Genomic DNA, 21125 nt, shown 5'->3' on the forward strand with positions numbered 1-21125 from the left:
CACAATTTGATTTTTATTGAAATGATTTTTTCTGGATTAAATAATTTAATACAAGGTTGCTCATTAGCTTTTAAAATTTATACCAAATCGCAACTTTTTTAAAAGCGATTAAAGTTCAAATGTTGACAAAACATGTATGTTCAAAACTATCAAAAGTAAATATCGATTTTTTCTTAATCGAATAACAATTTAATTATTTTGTTGAAATAAAAATATTAAAAATATTAATAATTCAAACTGGCTTAAAACATTTCACTAATTGTTTGTGCACATATTTCGAAAGTATTTAAATATTTTGTTAACTATGAAGACCACAAACCTAGGAAATAGCAATAATACGACATAAACTATACAATTTACATTTTACTACTGAATTAATAATGTACGTATCAAATAATTCAAATATATACAACGTTTTTGTTAAACATTTACATCTATAGGTATCGTATTTTAAGTCTTGTAAAGTACACGAATTAAAGTATTAAATACTTTTTAAGTAAATACACAGATATACAAATTTTAAATACTTTTTTAAAATATTTGTTATTTGTAGGTATTTAAGATCAAACACTTTTCATTTTTAGTGCATATATTTTTTATTTTTTATTTTATTAAATCACGTTAAAAAAAATTATAAATTAATAAATGGATATATGATTTGAATCATAAAATTTAATCTATAATCTATACAAAAATATAAAATACCTAATACAAATTTACTAGAAATCTTATTTTTATTTGTAAAATATTTTATTAAATTAATAAAAAAAGAAAATACATTTAAAAAAAAATATTTATTTAATATTTGTAAGATACCATTTAACTTATATATTTTAAAAGTATATATCTCCAAGACTCCAAATACTTTTTTAAAGTATCTGTACGTATGTATACTCAAATCGTTTTTTAACCGAATATACAAGTACATGTTTTAAATTATTTTCAAAAAGAGTATCTGTATTTATTTTATAGTAATAAATTGAAGATTGTTTTTAAAAAGTATTTTTGTAGTTTGTACATAACTAATAAAAAATAAACTCTTAATTTAATATAATTTGATTAATATGAATACCTCTATTATAAAATATTGAGAAATGGAGGCTGACACACCGTCTCCGCTTAAAAATAGTTTTTGTATACAATAATGCTACTATTACTGTGACCTACTCTGTGATAAGGTACATTCGTAACCTATTATAAACCAGAACAAGATACCAGGATTTTTAATAAAGAAATTGGAATGGATGCCATTATGTTTTTATAAAAAAAATTGTTTTATTTCAATTTTAAAAATCGTCGAAATATAGAGAATGTATTTAATATTTAGGTATCAAAGTAATTAGTGAATCTTTTATTTACATAAATATAGAATAAAGAAAAATATTTTAAAATAATTTGATTTAATGTGTTACATTAAATTATGGATTAAGGTAAACTAAGACATATCTTAAATATACGAGTACATAATAAATCATTAAACATTCAAGTTATCAGGTAACGTGTGCATCACATGGAGTATTGAGAGTAATTGGTTATTGAGTATTGCGAACTTTTAGTTTTAGTTATAACTTAAATATTGGTTATCAGTATTTAAAATTCACTTAAAAATGAAGTTTTTTTACGCTTGCAAAAAAAAAAAAATGAACACATCCATTAGGTTGTTTATTTAAATTATTATTTTATAAGCCTTTAAATATTTATTATATAGGCATTTTAAATAAACCATTAAAATTCTATCTCGAAAATATGTTTAAGTAATAAACTAATAACCTAATAGCTGTTAAATTTTAATTCATCTAATACATCTTTGATGTGAGATTTTCAGGAAGCATGGGAGTGGGACAATTCATAATCGTTAATTTGTAAATAATATTTTTAGATTTGCTATTACAGTGATAATAAAGGAATATAATATTGTGATTATAATCTTATGAGGATAATATTTGGGATAGGCAACAAAATATGTTGTAATTACAACTCACAAGTCACAAGACAAGTGATAGTACTGACAGTAGTTTATAAAAATTGTACTTTCCGGAATCCCGAACCTTTATTAAAATTTGTTAGAACAAAACTTATGGGTTTAACTTAATCATATCTTCATAATCCCATTCTCAATCAACCTTCTGAAAATCAAACATCATAAGCATTCTGACATTCATATTTGAATATTATATGCTAGAACACTATACCTACCCTTCTTTAAAAGATAACTCATAAAATATTATCAAACTATGAAATGACACAATTTTATGACTTGTTTAAGCATAATTTATTGTTTGTTAATGAGTTTATCATATACAAACGTTCTTAAACAAATAATTAGGTTATATTTATATAACAGTTAACAGTATAACCAATAGATATGTATTTTAATCAGTCAATAAAAACTAAAAATACAAATGAATATAACGAATTTTATTGGTACATAATCTAATGATGTTTTTTACCTGAACAGTTTTAACACGAAATATAAAAAACTACAAACGATAAGCAGTAGTTATAATTATGCGTTGCTTACAAATATAATTTTTATTTTTAAGTGGTAGGTACAAGGTAATTAGTGAGACATTTTTAATAAGGAGTATTTGATAGGCAATTTTTGAACTATTTTGAACTTACATTTGTTGCCAACTTGTGTGTGTGTTCAGTGTTGAGTAATAAACTATTTCAAATATATTAAATTGTTTTTATGAACCATTGTAAGTGTGAATATTTAGTGGGCTGTGGGCAATAACCATGTATCCACCATCACAAGTATGCATTGCCTACTCCTTATCATTGGTACCTACTTACTGGAATTGTGCGGTGACGTATTTACAACTTGTTTTTAGGAAACACATGTTAAAATATTATGAAATCATATTTTTATTGAAAGCCAATATAGTAAATTATTAGATTTGACCATACTTAGGACGAAAAAAGTACCACAGAAACAGATCAATTTATCTTATCTGTCCGTGCATAATTGTTTTAGTGAAGAGTGAACATCAACATTTTCAAATAAGATACGACTAACTTATGAACGAATTAGCTTAAAAGCTTAAATACAAATATCGATATTTTTAGGACGACAGTATTCTATTTTAACCGTTTCAGCAATACGATTAGGTATTTTTATAGGTGCAATTTTTCTAAAAGACTGAGCCATATTAAGCAAGTAGAAATTTTTGTGAGCCACGTTTTATTTATAATCACAATGGTAAATAACTGTATTTATATAATAATTTAGAATTTTTTTTGTATGTTTTTAACTTCAAAATAATTTATATTTTTCAAAATTTTCACGAATTTTGTCAAATTCCAAAATTAAATGCATATAAAAAAATTTTATGGTTAAAATTTTTGATATTTTTAGTTACCTATGAAATTAACAACTGATGAGGTGCTTTGTATTAAATTTCCAAGCATTTCTATTTTCTACCTAACGATAATTTTTAATCAGCATTCTTAGAAAAAAAAAAGTTAAACATTCAAATGTCAAAATATTTTGAAAAATGTTATTATATGTTGAAAATAATAATATGAGTATTTAGTGAAAATTTTAAGTTTCTACGGTTATTCGTTTTTTTTATCAAATACAACAAAATAGAGAAACTAATTTAGTTAAAATCTGGTTAAGTATAAAAATTCGACTTTTTCTTTAATTTTGTGTTTGTTTTTTTCTGATCATGAAATAAAATACTAGGAATTTTTAATTTAGACTTCTTCAAAGTATAAACTAGATATAATTTTCTATCAAAAACTACCCTAAAAGTAAAACATTGAAGCATTTTATCGATAACTTATTGTATACTACATAAACAAAAAAAACTCATCATTATAAAACCAATACATTCATAGCTCTGATTGATCAGAATCTAAAAATGTCTTAAAAACTTTAAATTACAAAAAAAAAAATATTAAGTTTTTGAAATAATGCATGAATCACCCAGTATATCCATAAATTAGTGGTGGACAATGGACACATGGTTTGTGCGGTATTACAGCATTATAAACAAAACTATTACTATTATACAACGTACACACATGAGTAAACACTGTTTTTGAATTTTATTTTAAAAGGTATTAGCACCATAATAATTGGAAAGGTTATCTGAATCACTTTGCATTATGTGTATGCTAGATAAATAATTTTACAGATCATAAACTTAAAAAAATATTTTAATTTTTGATTGTTTTTGTCTACATATTATATGATATATATATATTTAAATGAAATGCTGTAAAGTGTAAGCGTTTGTTACATTAATTAATATTTTCTGACAAATAATACATATTATTATCTTAATATTAATAACAACATTTGAATTACCTAACAATAAATATTATTTTCTTAAGTACTACATGCTTGGTTCTTTCGATTATAACAATTACATCATTTAATCAATGAATAAACTAAAAATAATATTTTACATATTTTTTAAATTTGTAATTAAAATCTAATAAAATATTGTATGGCTAATTTTAAATCTACACATTAACAAATTACTTTGGTCAAAAACAAATTAATAATAATAATTAAAGAAATTCATTTTTATAAATTATCATAATATACCAATGAATTGATTGTTCAGTTGATCAATTATTTACAAAATTTCAAATTCAGTATATTTTACTTATATTATACAACATCATACATATTTGTATTTTTAATCAAGGAAGACTTTGATTTTAAATATTTTAAATACTTGAATTTTATTCTTCTTAAATTTAAAAACCGTGCAATGTATAGCATTTTTTATATTATATTAATTACATGATATTGTAATTTATAAATATAAATAATAATTATACATAAATTATATGGGGTCAATAAATGTTTATATTACACAAAAACAACCGAATTTGCGTAAGAATCTTTAGCAATAAGTACTTAATGACTGTATTCAGTGTAATAATAAATATAATTTTGTTTTATTACTAAATTACATTTTACTGTTTAGTGTTTAGTGTAAATGTTTATTATACATACATTTATATAAATATATATTAGTAAACGGAGATATAAATAATTTTGCTAAAATTAAATAAAAGATCACATACTATAATAATAAATCAGTGATAACATTGAACTCTATATCATGATTTATCATAATGATAATAAAATATTTATTTGTAAAATAAAAAATAACAATTTGTGATACTTAAATTTCACATATTTAAGGTATTGTAAAAAAAAAAAAATAATAAGTAATAACCAGTATTCTAATGTTATAACTTAGGTATGTTTGTACAATAAAGATTTCTATTAATCAAAGTAATAAAAATTGTAATTAAAAATAGAATATTCAGTACATTTCAGTCAAATGAGCTGGATATTTTAGTAAAGGTTCTAATCGACTACATAAAATGTATGTGTAGCTTTAACATTTCTTTAAACATTCATTTTTAATACATTAATTTATTACTTATAGATTACAAAATATAAAACTGTTACAATAAAAAAAAAATTCAGAATAATGTTCTCGATGCATAATAATAGCTATACACCCTAAGGAACGTTGTTAGGACCATCGCAACCTACTGTAAGAACATTCAATACTAATAGTCATAACTTTTAAATATTAGTATTTCAATTAATATTAAATGGTAAATTTGATTTATCAGCTGCCATTACAGCCAATATATATAAAATTCCAAAAATACAATTTAAATTAGCAGTTCGTTTAGGTACGGACTGAATATTTATACCATCTCTAAACTCTCTTTCTATTTTAAATGCATAGCTCATTGTAATTAATGGCAATAAAAACCATTTAGAACATCTTACTGATAAAACAACAAACATAATATACGGAGTAAATAAAAGAAATCCATAAAAAATTATTGAAGCTGTTCGACCTATTAATATTGCTAATGTAACAATACCAGCTTTTCTGTCACTTTCTAAATCTCTTGTATTATTACTATGTAATATAGCTTCAGTGTTTAATGCTAACGGTATGGCATAATATATTGGTTCCAAATTAAGTTGACCGGTATGAGATAAATAAGCAAATAAAACTGATGCAGGTCCAAACAGTATTAAAAATATTAAGTCTCCAAGAGCAATATATTTAAAACCAAATCCACCGGTGTATAAAAATGAAATGCTCAAACCCCATAAATAGGCAGCAGCCAGATGACCCATTTTTGCTTGAGATATAATGGCGAGCCAAAAGAATGTAACAAAACTCAAAAAGTATAATATAGCACCTAACCTTTCAACTTCATTCTCAGATAAAATTCTATCTACCAGTGTTCGGTCATCGCTATTACGGCCATCGATTCCACGGACGTAATCATAGTATGTATTCACCACATTCCCAGCTCCATGAACCAAAGCAACCGTTAGTAGAGTCAACAGTAACGTCAGTAAACTAAATTCTATGTTAGAATTCAATTTCTGAGCTATGGTGCAGCCTAATAAGGTTGGTATTATTGATGCACTCAGCGACCAGGGTCGAATGGCTAGTACGTGAGACGGAAGTTTAGTGCGCAGGGACATAAATATTGAGGGTAGATGAGCAGCCACATTAGGCAGTGAATCAGCGGATGCAGTGCCACTGTTGGGCATCGTCTAAACACCTAGTTACCTGTGTAATAAAAAAATAAGAGCATTTATAAATAATTTAAAAGCCATATCACTACACAGGTCGTATACTCACGGAATTAGAACTTCTTGAAGTCGAACAAACAAGACCAGCGAGACTAGTTCGTGAGTGAATAACGTAATTACAACTCTAGAACCATGATGAAACTAACTGAATGCGGATCGAATATTTTATTGAGTACTGACTGTAGTGACTATTATAGCGTCTAATATATATCCATCGGTCATCATATCAATAATCATTATTATTCATTATCATTCAGCACTGTTATCAACGATAGTAACGTCATGTGTTTGCTACGCGGTTAAAACAACAAACGTGGTTACAGCGAATGAACTACGTCGAATGTCGGGATCGTTGAAAATGTATATACGATTATAATTTATAATAATTTATATATAATTATAATTATAATTTTTATAATTTATATTTATGTTATATATAAACATCCAATATTTTAGAGTTTAAACAATCATTACAATAATTGTACACGAATTAACCTTCAAAGTTCAAAGTCCAAACGTTACGCAACCTCATTATTGCGAGATTCAACGGTGATGTTGTGTGATATGAACATTAAACATTATCGGTTTGATTGAAACATTACGAGTGATAAGGAACCAAATTATTGTATAGGTACCCGATCTTTTAGCTGGATCCTAGTTTGTTTACTAATTACCAGTTACCAAGTCAGTAGTGACCAATGTGGCAAGGTAGATTATTAATTCATCGATCATTCAATCATCGTGTGTTACCTGTGTTGCGTTGTATATAGTCTTAGTGTATATACGCGTACCTAATTTATATCTTTATAAGTACTTACCTAGTTTCTAAGTAGGTATCTATGTAATTAGGTTAACGTTAAGCTTAGTAGATTACATAATTTTGCTGCTGTAGATGTATTATATTGTAATCTATTGGTTGTAGGCTGTTAAGCTACTGTTAGACAGACTTTATCCGACAAGGCAACAACTACATTTGGTCATTTTAAATAGGTAGGTAGGTAGGTAGATGGTGGATATTATGAATTCTGTTAATTTTAAATATGATTTGAATTCTTCACGAAGTTGATTCTCAGTTGACTCTTTCACTAATAATTAAGGTATTCCTTTTTTTATTGCTAGCGTTAATTAATCATCATACAATAGTTTAAAATTTAACTACACACCTAATACTAAATCGCTTAAAATTTTGGATAATTTTAATTTAGTTTTTGAAACTTAAGAATGTAAAATAGTATATAATATGTCAAATTAATATCTTTACTAACTTGAATCAGTTGAATCGGTCAAGTTGGCCGGTTAGGATGAATAATTATTATAGTTAATTGTAGCAGAAAGCATTACTTTAAAATCTAAATTCCTTAAAATTGTTATATTTAGTTCACAACATTTTTAAATTTAGCTTACCTACATCTTAAATTCTTAACCGAAGTATCTGGTTTTTAAGTGCGTATATGTATCATTAAAATTATATTTTAAATTTGCTGTAAATTGCTTATTAATTATTAAGTATTAGTGGTTAATATTCATTACTTTTTACTCTCGTAATAAAATTATGATTACACAATTACTGACTACAGTTACTACCTACTATATAACGGTAAGATATTGTGCACGAATGTCGAATGTTATTATTTAAATTATTATTATTAAGTTTAGTTTAGAACCAAATTTGAATGAAATTTTTAGGAATTACTGAGGTGAGATTTATAATGTTCATGTAAGAAAAACAAATATCAAATATTTAGAGACAGTATTTAGCATTCTCTAAAACTTAATAGGTATATTTTTTATTAACGACTAATGTATCTACTAATTACAGTAATTACGGTACAAGTGTAAAATAAATACATGTATACTAGATAATATGTGATTTTAATAATTTTATGTATTGCTAGTAGATACATGAAATATATTTAAAATTTAAAATGTAATTGCATGTTAATAAATTCGTAGTTAGAATGTATAAATATATTATAAGAAATAATTATTTTATTTAAATTTTTAAAAAGTAACTGTACCTATAATTTTTTAAGATTTAAAAATACGCCTATATTGTTTTCTTTTTAACTTATATCTATTTATATCTTTACATAATTTATAGTATTTTTATAGTTTTTAAATTAATTTCATGCCGCAGCCGGCTAATATTCTTTATCAGTTTTGTCTTGTTATGTATTTTTATACCCAGAATAAATTTACTATAATTATTAATTATGTGTTATAAAATATAAAGGTTATAATAATATTGATACTGAAAAAGGTAGGTTTATGTGTTAAGAATTCAAGATGTATTGATTAATACATGATAAATTCAGAATGATAATTTTAATTATAGGTAATAATTTTAACATTGATAGTTACTTAAGTAAATTTTATCGGATGAATAAAATATTAAATTTTTTATTTACTTTTAAATTGTATGTCATTAGATAATTATTTTCATTTTTAACTACTGCTGTGTGGTTACTATAGTTAAGAGGAAGTCACACACAAATGCGTTGCTCCGTCTTACAAATGAACAACATTTCAAATTTTACACTTACAATAACTTATTTTACTCTATTATTTTAAAAATTTGAATGAATTGACTGCTTATTATAAAATGTATTAACTAGATTATTGTCTAGGGCATAACGGAGGCTATTATTTATACTTTAATTACGATGGAAGTTATGAGTATAACAAAACAATTTAAACTTTCGGAAATTTTAAAATGAATGATTATATTGGTATCGATAAATATTTATTTTAAGTGTATCGAATATTTCTTTGAAGTGCCAAAATATTTACTGCATTGGTAACATATCTGATCTATTTATCTAAAATGCACAAATTAAAAAAAATATATTTTATTTGATAAACATAAAAATAAAAAATTTAATTAAATGATAAAATATTCATAATTTTTAAATTAATCATTTTTCCCTTTAAAAATGTCTGTATATATTAAAAAATAAAAGTACGCATTTTGGATTTTATTTATGATTAGTTGTGTTATTGCATTATTATATAAAATTATTGATTATATAATTTTTGCCTTAATATCATTTGTTCTAAACATTTAACATATAAGTATTAATAATTATTACTATGCATATTATAATACATTATATAACTACATAAGAGCATTTTTGAGAGCTCAGTAAAGCTCTTCATGTCACTCAAATGTACTTATACTACCTTTATAATTTACGCCTCAACTATTGTCTATACTCTATACTACTCTCATTTCCATATGAATACAAATAGCTTAGTAAAATTATTATCAAATCATTGCTAATTAATCCCGTAAATTTATGTATCTATAGTTATACCTATAATATACTAAAATAAGTATATGTACAATTTAAAAAAATAATATTATAAGTAAGTACGCAGAGTAAATAAATCACTGAGAATATTTAAACTATAAATAAATTTGTTTGTTCTTTATTTTGAATAAATTCAATCAAAACTTTTTAGGAATTTTGGTATTTATTATTTTTATTTCTTTGCACACTAAATCTATGTATTAAATTTACTAAGTAAAAATTATTGAATAGCTTATAACTAGGGCTGAGATTTTAATGCCCTAAAAAATTTCAAAAAATGCCCTTAAAAAATATAAAAATGGCTTAAATTGTTCTATAAAAATGCATTTAAATTATTTTTATTACAGCTTAAAAATTGATAAAAAATTTAAAATGATACTACAGTAGGTAGTGTATTTTTTTATAGTATTGTAACAAAAATACAACAAAACTAAACAAGTAACAACAAACAATACTATTAAAAAAAAAAAAAACAAAAAAAATAAATACACTACTATAGTATCGTTTTAAATTTTTTTTTCCAATTTTTAAGCTATAATAAAAATAATTTAAATGCATTTTTTAAGTGTATTTTTTTAATATTTTAAGCTATTTTTGTATTTTTTTAAGGGCATTTTTTGAGATTTTTTAGGATTTTAAAATCTCAGCCCTGATATAATGGATAATGAATAAAATTGTAGTAAAAATATAGGATAATAACTAAATAGGTAACATTTATTGTGTAATTTAATTTTGAATAAAAAACAATATTTTATATTTTATAGTAAAAAGTGAATTATATGTACCTAAAAAAAGAATTGTTTAAATTACAACCAAGCAATAATCATCAATACGTTTTTTTATAATCAACCACACACTTAAATAAAATCAATAAACTAACAAAGATTAATTATTGATTACGAAAAACATAAGCCTATGGTTTGTTTTTCATATGCACCTAAATTGTATACGTTGACATTTATTTAGACTATGTAAATAAGAATAAACTCATTCCTATACTTATCCAAAACAAAAATAATGTTATAAGATTTATAAGTAACTATATAATTTGACTGATATTAAATCAAAAACAGTTTTTTGAATTTTAACAAACGGAATACAAATACAAATAAATATAATCATTTAAATGATTAAGTAATTTAAATCATATCTTTTTGTGAAATAAGTCAATAATGAGTATTGTTATAATAGATTTTTCTGTTTTTGTGTAGTTTTAATTCCGAACAATAACACTATATTTTTAACTGCAAAATATACTTTAAACTTTTATTCACACACTTATGACTTATGAGTATAAACAATTTACACTATATCCACTCTATTTTATAGATAATATTAAAAATATGTTATAATATTATGATATAACCATTTTTTAAGCTCATTACGATTGTAAACAAAAAGATATTCATTACCATAAAAATATTATCACGTCAACACAGAAACCATAATAACATTAACATCATAACGACTAATATATATCTTAATCGGATTCTTCGTGTTAACAGTTATATAATTATTGTTTCCTGTATAGTTTGTGTAATAGGAATTATAATTTATTGATAATTACTATTAATCACATCTCAAATAAAAAATTATTTTTTTGTTATCAAAATGTTTATCGAAGTTAATTTTAACTTATAAATATTAAGTAGTTTTTGTGCAATATAAATTTTATTTATTCGTTATTTATTATGATATATTATATAATAGCATTAATTAGTTCTAAAAGCTTAATAATATTCACGAACAGAGCATTATTCATTATATTAATAATATTTAGTAAGTGTTTATAAAAATTGATAAAGAGGTCTGTTTACTATTAATGACTGCTAAATCTGCTGTTTGCAGATTATCTATAAGATTTTAAAGTAATATGATAGACCTAATCCCTTAAATAGAAAATTATTATATAACCAAAATTTGTTTTTAAAATTAAATTCCGTAACCTGAGTCTTACAATTTTTCCGATTGATATTATCATAATACATTCAATTAAATTTATTGTTATAGTAGCTTGAAAATAGTGACCCTTCTCCCTAGTTCATATCATTTATATTCATTAACTATGTCTGAACCGATTAAAAATAATTTATTAATTCATATTTTAGGCAATAACGTTTCCAGATAAACTTGAACATTAATATTAATTTACATAATATTGTAATTATATTTTGAATAAAATAGTTAATTAATTTATTAAAAAAAAGAAAAACATAATCAATTTGTGGATATTTTTTATTTTAAAATAAGACTGACTTTACAGTCTCTTCAAATTAAATCAATGCGCAACAAGTTGTTGCCCAACAACAAATAATGTTATAATATCGTTATTAATATACTATACAGTGCACCATTATAACGCCGTATATTGTATTCACTACAAGGATGTATACTAAATTGTATGCTTAAACGCCTTAAAAAGTATCTTTCTTTCAGCCATTAATTGATGTAGTAAAGTGATAGAGATCAGCCACGTTACTTTTTCCAATTTAATTTTTGTTATTTAATATACTTACTAAGCTTTTTTACATTTTTGGAAACTATGAATCATATATAAAAAAAAAACAAAAAATTTGTAATATCAATCTCGCTGAGTTATATCTTTTTTCAGAATTTTTATCACTTTAATACATATATAGATAAGGCTTTTTCTAAGTCTTTAATAGTTGCTATTAATAAATTAATTTGAAGAATAGTGTCCCCTTCTTTTCATATTTTTATTTATACATTTAATTTGATAAAGGTTTTTCTTATGATAAAATGTATTAAATAATGCAAATTGCTTATTTTAAGTAAAATGTTGGTTAAAGCGATGCACGTATTGAATTTCATTGGTACTTAAATTATGTGTAAATATCATACCCTTAATCAACCCTTTTTATTGAAATAATTTGCTTATATTATGTTTGTTCTTTGATTGAAAAAATATAAATTTACAATTTAAATTTCTTGTATTTACGTCAATTAATAGGAAAAGATTATTAAGATCGCCCACCCGTGCTTAAAAATTATAAGTATAGAATTAATTTATTATTTTTTAAAACATTATTTTTATAATTTGTAAATTTTAACATTCATGTGTAATCATTATAACCTCTTTTTTTTGTACGTATTCGTCTTTAAATACATGTTTTTGAATGATTAAATACTGTATTTACATTTTGCGGTGTTGAAATATTATTATTTATCTAGAAATCTGTTAAAAAAAAAATGTCTTTGCAAATACAGCTATGGATATTTAATTATTTTAATACATTAATGGAAAAGGATTATTAGAAGTTGATATCTTACAATATTAAACAATGAAATTTGTCAGTAATTTATGTGGAAAATAACCAAATATTCCTTTATTTATATTCTTATAAAGTAATAAATTATGCATTACATAATCTTAACATGTCAATAAAGATCTATCTTGCAGATATTAAACGTTTTACTGATAATTCAATAAGTGATATTTCAGGGCGAGGTATGCGTATTATAAAAATTTGCAATACTTTTGAATAGGGAGAGAATACATTTATTTTTATTTTTAGTGTTTTTACATTTATTTGTTATAAATTTTGTGTAATGGTAGGTAGTAGGCTGAAGCTCTCTATTTGGTTTATTACAACTTCAAACATTTTATTTTATTAGTCCTTTGAAGTTTAAAGATTGTCTAAGTAAAGATTTATACTTTTTTTTTTTTAAGGCCCGAAAAGAAATATTGTAACTTAATCTAATTGCCACTTTGAACTAAAATTATAATAGTTCGACGGTACAATGTTCCAAGTTTGTACATTAATATATATTATGTTTGTTTATGTTGAAGAGATAGTTTTCAAAATCAATGGATCGTTCAGCTTGAACATTTCATCCATAAGTCTAATCAAATGACCAGACAAAAGCAAATGTATAATATAATAAGTTTACTGTTATACGTCTATACGCACTGGGATTGGGCTTGGGTAAATGCCTGTACGTATATATAGATATGTTTCTGCTTCGGTAAATGCATTACGTATACATGCGTCGGCGCGTTTGAATGTATTATTATATTATTAGAAAATTATAAAATACGTTTTTATGTGTAGTTATTGAGTCTCGGGCAAGATGTCAAGAAGTTCGGAGAGTCCACGCCCTTTTCAGTGACAAAAATACACACAGCGTCTATAATTTAAATATCCGTTCTGCTCTGCTCATTATAATATTTAATTGTTTTGAGTGACTGTGCATTTAATATATGCAACAAACTACCAGCCACCAGGGGAAAACGTGTACCTACCGGAAAACAAATGCAGTATTGATTGAAGGTGAATTTATAATAATAATAATGATAATTACAGCTACATCTTCGATACCTTTGTCAAACTTTTCATACAAATACAAATTTATCAAGTATTTATTCGAAAACTAATGGATACGCATAACTACTTAATATAATTGTTTAAATTATAACTACGATGTAATCAATTTTCGTTTCTTTTATAAGTCAGATATTCGATAAGTTTCGATGATAAAAGCAAATAAGACGAATTTGTTTTACAAATATAGTGTGTTTCTATGAAAATTCGTAATAATTTATACTAAAGTTTTACGTCAATAATATTTATTACAACAGTATGAATAATAGATTATAAACTATAATAATCACTACGTCCGTCAATGATGTATGATGTAGAAACTTAATACTTACATTGTTATTAATTATATTAAACTAATATGTAAACAAATTTTACAAGTATTCTAGTTTATTATTAACTATTAAGTATTATTTTCGAAGACTAATGTGTTTAAGGTCATTTATTTTTTAATAGTTTTCTTATTTTCATTTATGACCTTGTTAAGCATGTTCATGATTATAGTGCAGTTTATTATTGATTTTCCTCAAAGTAAAAAAAAATACAATGTAATATAACCTCGTATATACTTTTAAGCATGTTAAAAATACATTTCTTTACAACAATTTACAAAATAAAAATACAATTTATTTAATGAAAACAATAATTTGTTTTTTGAATTATGGTATTTATAATTATTATAATAAATATTTCTATGTGAGGAGTCATGTATAACGTTTTGAAACAATTGAAACCTAAGGTGAGAAAATTAAAAATAGTAAATATTTTAAACTACAATATGATTAATATAAAATGTTCATAATTTTGACGAATTTCGTATAAATTTTAATTTAAACGTTTAGGAAAAAATATTGTGAATAAGAATTTTTGTTTCTAATAGAAAAACTTATGAGAAACCTTGTACTCGATTTTCAAGCTTATTTACTTAAAATTCAATGCCATAAATTATCATACATAAATCAAAGATAAACTAAAAAAAAAAAAAATAAAATAAAAACTTCAAATATCTATCAATATCACAAAATAGGTCTAAATATTTTGAAATTATTTCATATCTAATAAATGCGAACATTTATATTTTGGTAAAACAACAAAAATCGATTTTATCAAAAACTGGTTTTGCTTTTGTTTTTCCTGATTAATTTAATTGGAAGATATTTCGCTAAAAGTTTGGTAGTATAGTTGTATATACATATTCGTACAAATAAAATATTAAATAGTTGTAAAAAAATATTTCATAAAAATTGTTTTTTTTTTTTTTTTAAGGTTATGTATTACAAATTCATATAAATTCAATATTAAATATTTGCAAACAAACATTTGAACAAATTCATGTGACAGGGAACGTGGCATAGGGGTTGGGAAAATGTATATATATATATATATATATAATATTTTTAAAAAATTGCTAACAAAAATGTACACGATTTTTGTTGATTGTGCAAAACTTAAAAATAGTCTATCGATGAAAATAAAATCTGACAATATTTGAAAGTAATCATCGAATAATTTCCAACTGTTTATACCAATAAATTTGTTGGTTGTATTTTTCATGTGTCTGTTATAGTCAAACTGCTGCTAATTTTGTCAGAGTTATTAACTAGTCTATGACTTTCTAGTCGCTTTATTGTTACAATAATTATAGTTTTTAGTAACCAACACCAAATTTGTCTTTTAAGTAAAAGATGTTTATATTTTTCAATGTGTAATTTAAGTTTGACACACTTTAAATTGTGTTTTATACTTTTATATTTAAGTACGATGAATATTTTTATTTTATTAATGGTTCTAAAAATAATTTGTGATTAATTTTCTTATTTTTTTTATTTTTAGAGGAGCAGGAGTTATAATTTCACTATAGATTTTTAGTCTGCATATGATATAACACATATCTTAATTAGGTATCCATAATTATATGTTAATAGACTAGCTTGATGGCACAATTTTATCAAAACAACAAATTTGCCTGTTGACAGACGAAAAAGTCAACACATTATTATAATGTATGAATAATTATAAAAATAAAAAGAGGAAAGGATAGTGTTTGCTCCAACGAAGAAATATCGTATAATTAGTGTCGTATCCTATGTGTAGATATGTGTAGAATAACATTACCTGCATACCTAAAGTAATAGTATGCGAATTCGCTAATTAATAAAAATTAACGAGTTTGACCCAAACAGACTTAAATATGTTACGTAAAACACAGAAAATTAAACACACTAATATATAGTAATTAGTACTTAGGTGTGTATATAGTAAAAATGTCATTCCAATAATTCAATACATGTCGGGTTATTTTGTACTGACACGTGTAATATAATATGAAACTGGCCCACTGATACACATAGTAGCACAGCGGCTCAGTCCGTGCCTGAACTCAATTATTACTTGCTGCTCATTAATACTATCTTTTTCTATAGTAGAAATTCATATTAGCATAAAAAATATTATTATATAGAAATATTAAACGTTACGTTTTGATGTCCATCCATAGAAATGTTTTATACGATGCTCTTAACCCCATGAAAAATCAATAACCCAAATCAAACAATTAAAATAAAATGTACTTTTTCACCAATCCGTCCAAAATACTCTCATCAGGAGTTACACGCATCAATCAAATAAACAAAAGCTGTTATAATACTCCCCCGGGTCCAACAGATGATTAACATAAATAGTATAATATTATTCAAGGAGTCGCAGTCTGACGAGAGTTGAGGTTTGTTAGTGAGGGATGTCAAAATCATTATAAATTAGGATAGAAGAATATTCCCTTTATTAATTAACGTAACTATTACCTAGTTAAATTTAATAATGCTTCGTTTAATTAATATAATCGATCAATAATATTCAATTTGCCTGCAGTGGTGCAATTTCTGTTTGTGAACTATATTATAGATACGTTGTAAGATTTTTATTTTAAATTTCCAGTGATTTGTATATTTTGTAATTGACTGTTTTAAATATATTATTATTATCATTTGTGAATAATTGGAGAATATCTAACATACCCATTATAAATATATAATTATTATTTATGATAATAGATAATTAATTATATTGTATTGTATATACAGTAGTAGTTAGTTAGTTTAAATTTATTTCTTCATTGATTATAATAATTTAATAGCTCATACAAATATTTTTCTATATTGTTTTCTTTTCACACATAACTAACTATAGTACTACTAGTTTCCAAATCATGCATATTATAAAAAAATTCTGTTTTGTATTAAATCAATCAAAAAGAGAAGCTGAAAATTCTGCATGAAAAGTGATTACTAATAACAAGTTAAGTATGATTAAGACACCCGAAATTAAATTAAGGTTAAACAGTGTTTTTCGAGAACGATAAATAGTCATAATTAAAGTATATCAAATGATGTTTAAACTTTACTACAAAATGCAAATAACCACAACCGAGAGTATTAAATTGAATTAATTAAACACGATAAATAGCTGTATTCACAGAATCACAACGGATTACTTTTATAGTGATGTTATACTATAAAAACACAAAAGCAAATATGAAAATCACAATTATAAGACGACTTTTGTTTTCTAGTGAAGCAACTTTGTCACGAAACAGTTTTGTATAAATATTTATCTATCTATCTATATATATATATATATATATATATATATATATTAAATGTAGACCTCTATAGAAGATATATTCTATATAATAATACATATACATTACATCTTTACAACAGTGAAATAATGAAATAGCTAATTGACGAAGCAGAATAATGTGGCGTGATGGTGTAATACACTTCATTTAAATCGAAATATGATTGGAAAACCAATGGAGGTGTAAAACATAATAATATGTGCTTCGTTTCGTACCTACCTATATTATATTACGTCGATATGAACATATTTTTCTTTTCAACCTTTCGATATAATCATTATTATTATATTTTCTGAGGACGGAGGATCTAGTTAGAGAATATTATTAAACTGAAAAGTTTTGTCCCAAGATATTGCGACAATCATCCAAAAATCGAATATAACGGTATTACATTAAACCTTCTGCAGTCTGCACAGAGAGTGCAAAGATCCAATTATAGTCAATACGTGAAATGTCCAACACCGCTCGTCAAACTAAAAAAGTTCTAGGCGCTAGAAATGCGTATGAAGTCGTTGCACGTAGTTACAAATAAACTGATGAGTATAGACTATAGATACACGACTGATGACGATCTATTCACTTCGTGAAAATTGTGTAGCATCAATTTAAAGTTAGGGATCTCTGTCTACAAAAACAGCATAGCTCTGAGCTACTGTGCCGTTACGCTGTCGCAAAAAGTAGGTTATAGTTTTTTTTTTTTTTTATCAACAACGTCAATTATTTCTATCTAACTAACAAAACGCATAATTTCTACATTAATTACACATTTTTTTTTTTTTTTACCTCTAAATGCTGAGGTAGTAGGTTAATAAAATAACAATTCATTAATGAAATAATATAGATAATATAGTGTATACGTAAGTGTACACTGTACATACAGACATATAGTATAAATGTATAACACTATTGCAATTATTATAAGACGTGTTATTAACATTTGTGTTAATGATGTATTTCATCGTTATTGATTACTCTGACAAAATGTAAAATTATTAGTTGGTAGAGGTTATATATATTTTATGTGTACACTGACCTCATGTCTGCCTTAAATATTTATATATGCACCTACTTTGTTTTATTTTATTTAAGTACACTACACCTACTATATTTTAGCAAGCAAATTCCTAACGTCATCGATTACTTTATATTCGTTTTTCGTATTGACTTACACTATATAAATTATCAAAATTTTCATCTTGCAACTGTCAAGTTTTTTAAACTATCATACATTCATGTACTAATCTAGAAAATTGAAAGGGGAGGCTATATCTTATCAAAATAAAATAATTATAATTTTGGTACACAATAAATTAGGTATGGGTGAGATTATTACAATAATTAATAATTTTATTTATATTTTGAATGTATATATTTTCAGACGGTTCACATGTGAAATATTTATTATATAACTATAATAATTAAATATAATACATGTACTTATGTATAATGTATAATATTTCTAAATTGTGTAAAGGGCTAAAACCGCTTAGCTCTTTCCAGTAATTGTGACTTCATGTTTATATATATTATGTAATATGTGTAATATATTATAGTATTATGTAATGGTTAATATTAAAAATTTAAATTCGTGTAATTTTAATATTGTCCGGATGATAAGATATCATTATTACATATTAGCTAATTTTCAACTTGAAAATAATTGTAGAATTAGGTAATGTTTTCAATGGTCGGATAACATAACGTTTTGAAATTTTTTAAATAATTTAAAAACTATAATAGTTTTATTGAAGTATTCAGAGAATATTTAAAGAATTTTTTATTAGGTGGCACTATCAATATAGTCTATAAGAAATAAAGACAAGGCTTAATATCTACCTCGGTTACCTTTTATGTTTTTGACTTATGACTGGAGTACGAGACACATTCATTAACCACAAGGTGGCATTAATTTTTCACTAGGGTGGCACTCATGCCACCTACTATTTATGTGTTAAAATATGTTCTAGAAGTATTTAAATATATCAAATTATATATTAATCATGATAATTTATTTCATATTATCAAAGCTTAGTGTGTTTGATATGTCTAAGATTAATACTATGAAAAGGATCAAGAATAGTTATTCAATATATAACAATTAACAGTAATTTGTATTCATATTATTATAAATTATTTATTTTTATATAGTATGATAAAGCTTTATTTTGGGTTACATCTTTTATAAATTATTGGTAGATTTACTTTTGTATCTGTATAAATATCATTTTTTTTTAGAGTGAACATCTTGTTCGCTTTCGTTAGATTTCAGGTTTGCTATTTTCTTCAAAACATGATACGAATAACGCATTTAGGTAATAAGTATACTGTTATACATTATAATTTAACGTAATTAGGGACAACGGATATTCATTATTAATTTAATTTAAGTTTACGAATTATTTATTTAAATACAATACTAAAAAATGAAAAAAAAAAATTATAATTTTAAAATCACTTATTTTTTTTTTTAAATTTATTTTATTAATTTATAAATTTATTATATATTATACTTCTTTTCTTGATAATTATTATTCGTGACTTAAGTGATACATTTTTATATTTTATCGAGTATTAAATTATTATTATTTTTTATTAACCTAGTGTACAGATAATTATTCAATTTTTTTTCATAATAATGATTATATTTTCACATAATTTGTATAATAAGTACTATATATAGCGGAAAAAAATATTTTTATTAAAATTAATTATAAGGTTTAAATTTAAAAGAAAATATTTTATATACTTTAAAATAAATGAAATCAATTTTACTTTTAAAAGTTATAAACTTACTTTGCTCGAGAATAAAATATATAGTTAAAAAGTTACTCGATGTAAATTGTTGATATTATTATTATTTTAATGGATATAAGATATCTTAATTAATTAGTCCTTGAATAATTGATAACATTAGAGTGTATTTCCATACATCAATTTCTAATTACAAAAATAACTTTTAACTTTTTTTCCCTAAAATAACGTGGTAATATATGATGAACTATTGTGAGAAGCTTTGATGTATTCGCAGTTGTAACTAGTTTTTTGAACATTTTACATCAATATCATAAAATGTCAAGGTTAACAAAAATAAACTTTTAGTCTGTACCTATAACATACCTATTGCCTATATTTAACATTAATTTTTATATTTTGATTCATATCCGATATTTGATTATCACATATTTACACATTAGCAGCACTTCTAAAATGCTATCCAATTATCTAAATAAGTGTTA

At 23.8% G+C, this 21125-nt stretch overlaps 1 protein-coding gene across 1 annotated transcript; it reads right to left on the reverse strand.

The window, feature by feature from the left end:
* Positions 1-5006: 5006 nt before the first annotated feature.
* On the reverse strand, positions 5007-6830 carry LOC112598636 (ubiA prenyltransferase domain-containing protein 1 homolog). The gene is made up of 2 exons (XM_025345158.1): positions 6651-6830; positions 5007-6578 (listed from the first exon to the last, which is right to left on the reverse strand). Exon 2 carries the CDS (start codon positions 6557-6559, stop codon positions 5576-5578), a length of 984 nt encoding a protein of 327 aa, XP_025200943.1. The 5' UTR covers positions 6560-6578; positions 6651-6830; the 3' UTR covers positions 5007-5575.
* Between the last annotated feature and the right edge of the window lie 14295 nt (positions 6831-21125).

This window comes from Melanaphis sacchari, unplaced genomic scaffold (assembly GCF_002803265.2).
Source record: "Melanaphis sacchari strain LSU unplaced genomic scaffold, SCAv2.0 Contig49_pilon_pilon, whole genome shotgun sequence".
NCBI lineage: Eukaryota > Metazoa > Arthropoda > Insecta > Hemiptera > Aphididae > Melanaphis > Melanaphis sacchari.